Source organism: Salvelinus namaycush, unplaced genomic scaffold (genome assembly GCF_016432855.1).
Source record: "Salvelinus namaycush isolate Seneca unplaced genomic scaffold, SaNama_1.0 Scaffold124, whole genome shotgun sequence".
In the NCBI taxonomy this organism is placed as follows: Eukaryota; Metazoa; Chordata; class Actinopteri; order Salmoniformes; family Salmonidae; genus Salvelinus; species Salvelinus namaycush.
This window is the reverse complement of record NW_024057942.1, coordinates 317,485-329,991: the sequence shown is the minus strand read 5'-3', so window position 1 is coordinate 329,991 and position 12,507 is coordinate 317,485. Positions and strand designations below refer to the sequence as shown.

Genomic DNA, 12,507 nt, shown 5'->3' with positions numbered 1-12,507 from the left:
ATGTATTATCAATAGAATCTGAGAAAGTCTAAAACTTTAACCATCATTTTACTAACTGAATGACGTTCAGCTATTGCTTCCATAAATATTGGGGTCTAAGGGGCAACGAACCCCAAAAGTGATACAATCTCGGCCTCGTATCTCTCTTCACAATCTTTTCTGTTTTTCCACGACCTCTGAACTTTGCCTGGTTCTGTCTGTGTTCCCATCTGAAACTGATGCAAGATTCCATATAAAAAACCTAATATGGTTTGTAAATTGTTTACAGCCTGTGACCCCATGACCCCATCTCTGACAATGAAGTTGTTTTATTGACTGGTAGATAGGTTAAAGAGGTTGGGACGGTGGTTAGTTACCCTGAGGGATCGGCCTGTGCCGTGGCATCGTCACCAGGTTATCCATTAGACAGGAAGCTTTCTACAATCTGATTCTAAGCAAACAACAAAGAACGTTAAATGATGATGACAAATCACTCTCACACTCTCTTCCTCGTGCCTAGCTGGCTTTGCTCCCTCCCCCAAAAATATATACAAGTGACATCCCTGATACTGGCTCTTACATCTGAGGGGAAGCATCAGACAGACAGATAAGTCAATCCACTGAGGTGGAATCAGGGAGAAGATCATAGCACTGGATAGTGCAGGATAGGATATCATTGAAGGACCTCCACGGCAACCTGCAATGAGACAGAGAAGCGATTCAGATCACCACATTTAAAGAGCTACACTGAAGCAGCATCAAACCTGAGAGAGGATTTCAGATCAGACACTGGAGTAAAGATACCAACACCCAACCAGTGAATTTAAGTGGACAACAGAATAACTGTGCTCCCTCTACAGAATAAGCATTGGTTCAGAGTGCTAGAACTTCGGGCTAAAACACACTGGACTAAACTGAAAACCAGAGGTTGATCTACTACTGAGCTAAACTACTGTTGAGAGCTGAGCATGCCAGAGGAGGGTATGGAGGACAACAAGGGGAGAGAGGAGAGACCCAAGTGGAACAACAAGGCAGAGTACCTGCTGACCTGCATTGGCTTTGCAGTGGGGCTGGGCAACGTGTGGCGCTTCCCCTACCTCTGCCAGATTTACGGAGGGGGTATAGATGCCTTTTACATGTCTTTTCTTTTTTCCCTCCAACTTCGTTCATGTTTAAACAAGTCCTCTGGAGACCTGAGTGGTTGTATGTTTCGGTGAAATTCTATCATTTTAACTCAGTTTAACTCAGTTTAACTAAATTCCATTGTTTAACACTAATATGTTAGAAAAAAAAACGTAACACCATTATTCAAGCTAAAATTGAAACTCCATTTAACAATATCCTTATTTAACATGAACATTTTAACTCCAAATTAACAATTTAAAATTTGAACTCCATTCAACATGTTAACTTTATTTAATATTTAACAATTTTTTTGCTTTGTGTTTACTCGATTTTAACGTAATTTATATAACATTTTAACTCCATACACTTTTAGTGTATGTCCATTTTTTTTATTTTATTATTGTTCTGTTTCTATTTGAAAATATATCTGGTGTGGTTCTGTGAAGTATACATTGTAGTGGGCACTAATAGTAACTATGACACTTTGCAGACAATTTGTACAGTACTTTTCCCGACAGCAGTGATGACATCAGTATCTACGTCAGGTGCGCTCGGGCTGTTACAGTTGTATCATTTGAAAGGCGCGCATCACGATCAAAGTCATTTGTATCATTTTATCTCGCCTGTGAGGACCACAACCATTAGCACGAGCGAGTCTGGGTAGACTTAACCGTACCACAGCTTCTGCCATAGAAACAAACGGAACATGGTTTGGTGTCCGTGGTTGCACGTTTACTATGCAGAAAAACGCTCGTCTCTAGCCCAAAACCGTGAGAGAAAAAAATAAAGACATATTTTAGTCGAGCAAAAGACAATTCTTTCTAGAATGGATTCGCGGGACACTCTTAAAGTGGTACACACAAATTATCATCATGAGTAAACGACTATGAAAATAGTGCAAATAAACCCTATTTAATCTATAAAGAATGTTTGTCACAAAAAAATATATATATATATTATTTACAGCACGGATCAGATGAGACGGAGGTCATTAACCACTAAATAAATAATAGGTTCATTGTAGGTGTGCCACATAATTTTGTATCCCATTTTAATTGTGCCACAGTCCAAAAAAGGTTGGGAAGCACTGCCCTACAGTACTTCTACCTGTGACCTATTGAACTGCATATCTTACATTGTATTGGATCTGGGTCCGGTGTGTAAATCAGGGCTCCAGAATCAAACATTTCCCTGGTGACACTGGAGCTCTTAATAAAGTCTGAAATAGTAAACGTCCAATCCCAGGGATGCTACTAAAGCTCTATTTAAACTTGTGGCAGCCGGTGACCTTGTTCCGGGCCGGAGTTGTCGTATCAGGCACAAGGATACCCATGAATTACAAAATTAGGGTTAAGTTTAGGGTTAGGATTAGGGTTAAGGTTAGGGTTAGGATTAGGGTTAAGGTTAGGGTTAGGAAATGTTGTTGACAGTTAGTTGAACATTTACAAACCAAGCATATATTTAGGAAAATGTTACCATGATCACAGATCAAAGGCTCCTTTCCAAACGGTACCCTATTCCCTATGGGAAACGGTCAAAAGTAGTTTACTATATGGACACTTAAAAAAACCTAGGGGCAAAATCATTCTACTCTGACCTGATTCCACATTAATCATTGTTTGACCCGTGTCCCCTCTCTCTAGGTGCGTTTCTGATCCCCTACCTGATAGCCCTGGTGTTTCAGGGTCTGCCTCTGCTCTACTTGGAGCTGGCTATAGGACAGAGGCTCCGCATGGGCAGCATCGGAGTCTGGAGCTCCATATCACCCTACCTGGGAGGAGTAGGTAGGTGATGAAACCCTGATGAAGACAGTTTAGCTGTTGAAACGTTGGTATAAATCAATTATTTCATTGGAGTAATTAAATTGTGCAGTTTCTTCTTCTTCTCAGGAGTAGGTGGGTGGCCAAAACTAAACACCCAGACAGGGAACATCCTCTACTAGCTGCTGTTTTGGTGTTTCTGATCTACTATCCCATGTCCATCAGGTGTAGCCTCAATGGTGGTGTCCTTCTGTGTGAGTCTGTTCTACAACACTATCGTGGCCTGGGTCCTCTGGTACCTCTTCAACTCCTTCCAGGACCCCCTGCCCTGGAGCCAATGTCCCCTCAACCACAACAACACAGGTATGAAGCGCTTTGAGTACAACAGTTGGTAGAAAAGCGCTACAGTTGAAGTCCGGAAGTTTACATACACTTAGGTTGGAGTCGTGAAAACAAATTTTTCAACCACTCCACAAATTTATTGTTAACAAACTATAGTTTTGGCAAGTCGGTTAGGACATCTGCTTTGTGCGTGACACAAGTAATTTTTCCAACAATTGTTTACAGACAGATTATTTCACTTATAATTCACTGTATCACAATTCCAGTGGATCAGAAGTTAACATACACTAAGTTGACTGTGCCTTTAAACAGCTTGGAAAATTCCAGAAAATTATGTCATGGCTTTAGAAGCTTCTGATGGGCTAATTGACATCATTTGAGTCAATTGGAGGTGTACCTGTGGATATATTTCAAGGCCTACCTTCAAACTCAGTGCCTCTTTGCTTGACATCATGGGAAAATCAAATGAAATCAGCCAAGACCTCAGAAGAAAAAAAATTGGTAGACCTCCACAAATCTGGTTCATCCTTGGGAGCAATTTCCACACACCTGAAGGTACCACGTTGTCACGGCCGTCGTTGAAGGAAGACCAAAGCGCAGCGTGGTGAGCGTACATTTCTCTATAATTTAAAATGTCGCAAACAAAACAACAAACGAAAAACAACCGTAAAGCTTACAGAGCTAAGTGCCACTAACAAAGATAACTTCCCACACTGAAAGGAGGGAAAAGGGATACCTAAGTATGGTTCCCAATCAGAGACAACGATAGACAGCTGTCCCTGATTGAGAACCATACCCGGCCAAAACATAGAAATAAAGAAACATAGAAAACAAAACATAGAATGCCCACCCCAAATCACACCAGGGCGTGACACACATTCATCTGTACAAACAATAGTACGTAAGTATAAACACAATGGGACCACGCAGCCGTCATACCGCTCAGGAAGAAGACGCGTTCTGTCTCTTAGAGATGAACGTACTTTGGTGCGAAAAGTGCAAATCAATCCCAGAACAACAGCAAAGGATCTTGTGAAGATGCTGGAGAAAACTGGTACAAAAGTATCTATATCCACAGGTAAACGAGTCCTATATCGACATTACCTGAAAGGCCGCTCAGCAAGGAAGAAGCCACTGCTCCAAAACCGCCATAAAAAAGCCAGACTACAGTTTGCAACTGCACATGGGGACAAAGATCGTACTTTTTGGAGAAATGTCCTTTGGTCTGATGAAACAAAAATAGAACTGTTTAGGCATAATGACCATCGTTATCTTTGGAGGAAAAAGGGGAGGCTTGCAAGCCAAAGAACACCATCCCAACCGTGAAGCAGAGGGGTGGCAGCATCATGTTGTGGGGGTGCTTTGCTGCAGGAGGGACTGATGCACTTCACAAAATAGATGGCATCATGAGGAATGAAAATGATGTGGATATATTGAAGCAACATCTCAAGACATCAGTCAGGAAGTTAAAGCTTGGTCGCCAATGAGTCTTCCAAATGGACAATGACCCCAAGCATACTTCCAAAGTGGTGGCAAAATGGCTTAAGGACAACAAAGTCAAGGTATTGGAGTGGCCATCACAAAGCCCTGACCTCAATCCTAAAGAACTTGTGGGCAGAACTGAAAAGCGTGTGCGAGCAAGGAGGCCTACAAACCTGATTCAGTTACACCAGCTCTGTCAGGAGGAATGGGCCAAAATTCACCCAACTTTTTGTGGGAAGCTTGAGGAAGGCTACCCAAAACGTTTGACCCAAGTTAAACAATTTAAAGGCAATGCTACCAAATACTAAGTGAGTGTATGTAAACTTCTGACCCACTGGGAATGTGATGAAAGAAATAAAAGCTGAAATAAATCATTCTCTCTTCTATTATTCTGACATTATACATTCTTAAAATAAAGTGTTGATCCTAACTGACCTAAAACAGGGAATTTTTAGTAGGATTAAATGTCAGGAATTGTTGAACAGTGAGTTTAAATGTATTTGGCTAAGGTGCATGTAAACTTCCGACTTCAACTGTATATAAATCCAATCAATTCTTATTATTGTTATTGTTGTTATTATTAGTTTATTCAAGCTATTTGTTCATTTGTCAGGGACCATGTTTGTAGATTTGACCATAGTTGAAGAATGAACAGCAAGTGTACATTATGTAATTTGACCAAAGTAAGTGATCATTTGAACCAGGGTACGTGAAGGAGTGTGTAGAAAGCACGCCGGTCAACTACTTCTGGTACCGTCAGACCCTGAACATCACTCCTAACATGGAGACCAGTGGCTCTCTACAATGGTGGCTGGTGGTCAGCTTAGCTACCGCCTGGTCTATCGTTTACATCTGTTTCATCAGGGGCATCGAGACCATCGGCAAGGTGAGAGGCAGACAGTGTGCTGCATTTTACCTCTGGGGGGGGGGGGTAAAGTTAGGACTGGGGGGGAAAGTGCTACTCGGATCTGTGCCAGTATTTTAGAGGAAAAAAATGTAAATATTATTAAACGGTTGTGCTTGATAATTCATAAAGGCAATAAGATTGTTTTGGCCTTTGTTTTGGGCATTGTGCTATGGCAGACTGGCTTTAAATAAAATAAAATTACTTCGGCCAACTTTGTAATTATGATATTTCTGGGATTTTTTTTGTTGCGGCTCAAAACAACATGCCCTTTAATTTCTTGTCTTCCTACAGGCTGTGTACGTCACAGCAACGTTCCCCTACCTGGTACTAACCATCTTTCTGGTGAGAGCCCTGACCCTTCCTGGATCATCTGAAGGTCTAATCTACCTGTTCACACCTGACGTGAGTCCTCTCTCTCTCTCTCTCTCTCTCTCTCTCTCTCTCTCTCTCTCTCTCTCTCTCTCTCTCTCTCTCTGTCTGTCTGTCTGTCTGTCTGTCTGTCTGTCTGTCTGTCTGTCTGTCTGTCTGTCTGTTAGAGAGACAGAGAGAGCGAGGGAGAGACAGATGGAAAGTGACATGTCTTGACAATCCACCTCATTTGTAATGATGTAACAAATATATTCCAACCTACAATATGTGTTTCTGTCTGTGCGTCACATCAGTGGGAGATCCTGAAGAACCCCCAGGTATGGCTGGATGCTGCTACTCAGATCTTCTTCTCTCTGTCAGTGGCCTTTGGTGGACTCATCTCATTCTCCAGTTACAACAGCCAGAAGTAAGCCCAATGGTCAATCATTATGAGTAACATCAACCTTTATGGGTCCAGCATGTCATTCGTCCCCCAAGGCTTTTAATTTGCCATATCGTTCACCTCCCTTGACAAGCCTCCCTCGCTGTTCCACCATTGACCAATCATTTGCATTCACTTTGTTTCTTGTCTGTGTGTTTGGTCAGGAATAACTGTGAAAGGGATGCTGTTTTAGTGGGGGTTATAAACAGTGCTACATCTATCTATGCCTCCATCCCCATCTTTGCCATCCTGGGATTCAAGGCCCACACCAACTATGTCACCTGTCTGAATGGGTAGGTGTGATAAAATGGACGTTTATTTGGCAACATTTGCTAAATCATGAAACTAGTTTGCAGTCAAGTTGTTAAACCTTTATATTCTACCTTGTGTGTTTCATATCCTCTGGAAAAAGCAGATGCAAACTCAACCAAAACAAATGACCAATATGTTTCTCTTGTAACTTACAGTAACATCTTAGCTCTGACCAATGAGTTTGATATTAGCGACATGAACATAACGGTTGAAAACTACGAGCAGTGGTTTGACTCTTTAAATGGGACACATCCATCTAGAGTATCCGATCTCAACCTGAAGACATGCGACCTGCAAACCTTCTTGGATCAGGTACTATAGTCAGGAGTTTAACGACCTCAGGACAAACATGGGTTGAGTCAAGTTTTCTTGTTATTCAACCTACCCTCGCTGCATAACATAATCTAATTGGTTGTCTTGTTTCTCTCTCCATCCTCCCTCCAGAGTGCGTCTGGTACTGGGTTAGCGTTCATCGTGTTCACAGAAGCGGTGATATCGATGCCTGGCTCTCAGGTATGGGCTAACTCTTTGTTTTATTTTTTTATTACTTCTTTTAAAAAACTACAGTTCAAATACAGAGACTCTGTGTTTAACCCAGTTAAATACATCTGTATCTGATGTGAGTCCTGTCTGATTGACCAGGTGTGGGCTGTTGTTGATGTGATTCCTGTCTGTTTGACCAGGTGTGGGCTGTTGTTGATGTGATTCCTGTCTGTTTAACCAGGTGTGGGCTGTGCTCTTCTTCATCATGCTGTTCAGTCTGGGTCTGTCCTCCATGTTTGGTAATCTGGAGGGCGTCCTCACGCCCCTTCATGACCTCAAACTGGTGCCCAAGTGGATGCCCAATGAGCTCTTCACAGGTAAAAGCCAAAAAGGAAATGATCAGATTTTTGAATGTTTCGATATTGAATAATGTAGGTCAGACTGCAGCCCTGGCTTACCCCTTGACAATGTGTGACGAGTAACTGTTCTTTTGGGAATGATCTTAACACCATAGTTGTTTTCTCCGTCCCCTCTCTTCCCACTTTCTCTCTCTTCCCCCCCTCCCCCTCCCCCCCTCGTTTGCTCTTTCTCTCTGCAGCATTGATCTGCCTGGTATCGTTCCTGGTGGCTCTGATATTCACTATGGGATCAGGGAACTACTGGTTGGAGGTCTTTAACAGTTACGTGGGCTCTGTACCTCTCCTCATCATCGCCTTCTTTGAGATCATCGCTGTGGCATACATCTACGGAATAGGACGGTAAGAGCCTCATAATACTATAGTTGTCCTGGTTTGAACTGTAATGAGCGTCTTCCCACTGGGCACACACACTTGTTGAATGAATTTGAACCAACGTGGAATAGGCGTTGAATTGACGTCTGTGCCCAGTGTCTTGTCTTTAGAATTGGGCAGATTGCTAGGAACCTCTCAGAGGAACATGTCTGTTGTTGGTCTGTTAAACCTTTAAATATAGCAGTTGTTCACCTAATCTTTGGGTTCAGCATTTTCCACAACTTGAGCAAATGTATGATTCCCGACACAATCCACTTGTGACCGATTGGGTATTAACCCTGGATCATCTGCAAGTCCTTGATCCCGGGTCATCTGCAAGTCCTTGATCCCGGGTCACCTGCAAGCCCTTGATCCTGGGTCACCTGCAAGCCCTTGATCCCGGGTCATCTGCAAGTCCTTGATCCCAGGACACCTGCAAGTCCTTGATCCTGGGTCACCTGCAAGCCCTTGATCCCGGGACATCTGCAAGTCCTTGATCCCGGGTCACCTGCAGATGTCCTGGGATCAAGGACCTGCAGATGTCCCGGGATCAAGGACTTGCAGATGTCCCGGGATCAAGGACTTGCAGATGTCCTGGGATCAAGGACTTGCAGGTGACCCGGGATCAAGGACCTGCAGATGTCCTGGGATCAAGGACTTGCAGATGACCCTGGATCAAAATCCAATCGGTCACAAGTGGATTGTGTCGGGAATTGTAAATTTGCTAAAGTTGTGGAAAATGCTGAACCCAAAGATAAGGTGAACTGCTATATTTAAAGGTTTAATATACCAACAACAAACATATGGGGAGACAGATGCCTGTCTACTCTTTCATCTGATCCTCTTCCATCTCTTCTCCTCTCTTCTGTCTGAGCCTGTAATGACGTGTTATTTTTAAAGCCTCTTCTGACTCTACACGTTTCTGTCTCCGTAGGTTCAGTGATGACTTGGAGTTCATGACAGGACATAGACCCAACATCTTTTGGAAAGGCTGCTGGTTGGTCATCAGCCCTCTGATGCTGTTCGTGGTGTTGGTGGCGTACGTTGCCGTCCAGGCCCAGACACATCCCACCTACCCAGCATGGAATCCTGACTATGTAAGACCAATGACTGGCAGATAGCTACATCTAGGAGTGCAAAAATCCAGTAACTTTCCCACATTTCCCAAGTTTTCAAGAAATCCTGGTTGAAGTATTCCGGATTCCCTGCTTATTCCCTCTTGATTCAGGGAATCTTCCAACAGGGATTTCTGGTAAACATGGGAGTTTTGGGAATATCTATCAGGAACATGTATGCTGTATTAGTGTGGAGCATTTGAAGTATTCTGCTCAGATCAGCTAGGCTGTAGGTGTCATTTCAGAGGCTCAATAGTAGTGCGTGATAATTGTTCATACTAGTAAGCGGGACTAGGGTTTCAGTTGAGAGACAGCCACAGTCAGATGACTACATAGTACTCACCTAATAAGCAGTGCACTACAGCCTACAGGGAATAGGTGTCATTTGCGATTTTCCCTGTGAGATGTCATTTGTTGCAAGGCAATTACATTTTCTGATTCTAATTCTGTCTGTGCAGGTGAACTTCCCCGACACAGAGGTTCTGCCGTATCCAGACTGGGTGTTTGCCATCTGTGTCCTGCTGTCTTCAGTACCAGTTATCTCCATCCCCCTGGTGGCCATCTACAGACTCATCTGCTGCATGTCAGGAAGACACTCTAAAGGCAGTCTCCACAACGATCCGAATATTTATGCCAACGAAGGCTACGTTGTAGAGAGTTAGACCCTGAAGACACTCTAAAGGCAGTCTCCACAACGATCCGAATCCTTATGTCAACGAAGGCTACGTTGTAGAGAGTTAGACCCTGAAGACACTCTAAAGGCAGTCTCCACAACGATCCGAATCCTTATGCCAACGAAGGCTACGTTGTAGAGAGTTAGACCCTGAAGACACTCTAAAGGCAGTCTCCACAACGATCCGAATATTTATGTCAACGAAGGCTACGTTGTAGAGAGTTAGACCCTGAAGACACTCTAAAGGCAGTCTCCACAACGATCCGAATATTTATGTCAACGAAGGCTACGTTGTAGAGAGTTAGACCCTGAAGACACTCTAAAGGCAGTCTCCACAACGATCCGAATATTTATGTCAACGAAGGCTACGTTGTAGAGAGTTAGACCCTGAAGACACTCTAAAGGCAGTCTCCACAACGATCCGAATATTTATGTCAACGAAGGCTACGTTGTAGAGAGTTAGACCCTGAAGACACTCTATTTCGATCTAGCCTCATCTGAGCAACACTGTAAAACAACGCTGAGGTGAAATAATTGCCTCACATCAACTGACCTTGACATTCCTTACACTCATGAATCAAAAGGGTGTTTATTTGTTTTTATTTCGTAATAATGAAGGACGGACGATCGGTTGCACTCGAATTAGACAGTGATTTTTTTTTTATGTCTCCAGGAGTAGTTTTTTTGTTGTCTTTTGGGTGACACAAAGAAGATTGAAGAGCTGAGAATCGGTGAATGTTTGGGTTTACCAATTTTGACCAACTAAAAATGGATTTGTTGGTCAAATTATAGATTTTTTTGTATTTGTTTTCTCACACAGAACATAAAGATTAGAGCTAATGTAAACAGCATAGATCTTTCAGTGTGAAGATAGTGTTTATGTCATTATGTTTTCTACTGGAAATGAAATTACATCTGTGATATCAAATGTATTTCCTTATTTCTTTCATAGAACCTACCACTCCTAAACCATAAACGTTAGAGATAATACAGCAATTAGATGGAGAATTAACCTAGGCGTTGAAACCACAGTATGACAGCATGAAAATATACTTTTAGTTTTACTAAAGCACAAAACATAAATAACTTTGTATTACATATTGGTATTGTGCTATATTACTTATATAAATATATACTTTATTTCAGTCACACATCACTGACACATAGCCTAGTAGACCGATCTGTTTGCACTTTAGCTAGCTAACTCCTCTGTCCTGTCCGTTGTCATGGCACTTTAGCTAGCCAACTCCTCTGTCCTGTCCGTTGTCATGGCACTTTAGCTAGCTAACTCCTCTGTCCTGTCTGTTGTCATGGCACTTTAGCTAGCTAACTCCTCTGTCCTGTCTGTTGTCATGGCACTTTAGCTAGCTAACTCCTCTGTCCTGTCCGTTGTCATGGCACTTTAGCTAGCTAACTCCTCTGTCCTGTCTGTTGTCATGGCACTTTAGCTAGCTAACTCCTCTGTCCTGTCCGTTGTCATGGCACTTTAGCTAGCTAACTCCTCTGTCCTGTCCGTTGTCATGGCACTTTAGCTGGCTAACTCCTCTGTCCTGTCTGTTGTCATGGCACTTTAGCTAGCTAACTCCTCTGTCCTGTCTGTTGTCATGGCACTTTAGCTAGCTAACTCCTCTGTCCTGTCCGTTGTCATGGCAAATGCTAGAAAGAACGAAATATGACACACTTTGATGCGATGAATCAACAGGACAAAGTCCAAAGATAGAGATGGGAGGAGGTTTTTGTCTTGTTGACTTCACATTCAATCTTTATAGATTTTTTACATGGCATGTTAAAGAGAGACTTTTATGATCCTTATCGCTCTACTGTTTTATATCAATTTAATGATGTTTTGCTCTCTCTTTCTCTCATGATCTTGTGAAAGAGATGTGTTTTAATCAGGTTGTTTGTGCCAAGTTAAGGATCTGCCAAACCTCAGCCCGCATCATCACTGTATCCCTAGTTAGACCTGGGATGGTCAAATAAACCAACCACGACCACTCTACGAATATAAATTACACCTGGTACTATTTCCACTTGCTTTAAAAGTACATTGGTATCAAAAATAAGGTAGATATGTCAATATATAAACAGATGCAACGAGGCTCCTTCCTACCTGTGCTGTTCTTTGCAGAAACCCTAATACACTGCAGTGGTTATTGGCCGTGAAGGAGGGGGCTGAGATTCTCGACTAGGCCCGGATGGCCTTGAAGTCCTCAGGTGTTTTTGGGTGTGGCAGCCTGTCTGACTCGTGCTAGTCTGAAACCACCCAGCTAGTCTGAAACCACGCTGCTTATGAGAGCTAGAATGAACTATGGGGTTTTTGCTTTCTAATAACAAAGTCAAGTTTAACCATTAACCCCAATTTGTGTGCTAAACGAATAATAAACATTAACTTTGCTCTCACATCAATGCTGATATTGCCACTGTTGTCATTTGTAACATGCCTATTTATTGTCTACCAAGCGGGCCTCTCACCTGTAAAGACAATACTACACTGCACCACTTCGATACAGCTATGACCGGAGGTGACTTTTTGTAGCAGGTTAGGAGAGCGTTTTCGCTAACCCTAACCCTTTCCCTAACAACCTAATTCTCTTAACCAGCTATGTTAATTATCCTAACCTGCTGCATAAGTTCTCCTAACCTGCTACGAAAACAAAAAGTCACTTCCGGTCGTAGCTCTATCGAAGCGGTGGTTTTAAGTTTTCTTCATACTACACACCACGAAAGGGTCTGACAAGGAGGTTACTGGAAAACTACAGGGACATGGGA

The 12,507-nt window shown here is 42.7% G+C and overlaps 1 protein-coding gene across 1 annotated transcript; it reads left to right on the top strand.

Moving 5' to 3' along the window:
* Positions 1-581: 581 nt before the first annotated feature.
* Positions 582-12,140, top strand: LOC120036209 (sodium-dependent neutral amino acid transporter B(0)AT1-like). The gene is made up of 13 exons (XM_038982689.1): positions 582-1,098; positions 2,748-2,888; positions 3,090-3,227; positions 5,393-5,574; positions 5,887-5,997; positions 6,258-6,370; positions 6,550-6,678; positions 6,853-7,009; positions 7,142-7,210; positions 7,422-7,557; positions 7,779-7,938; positions 8,885-9,047; positions 9,524-12,140. The coding sequence occupies exons 1-13, from the start codon at positions 948-950 to the stop codon at positions 9,725-9,727; spliced, it is 1,854 nt and encodes a 617-aa protein (XP_038838617.1). The 5' UTR covers positions 582-947; the 3' UTR covers positions 9,728-12,140.
* Positions 12,141-12,507: the final 367 nt, after the last annotated feature.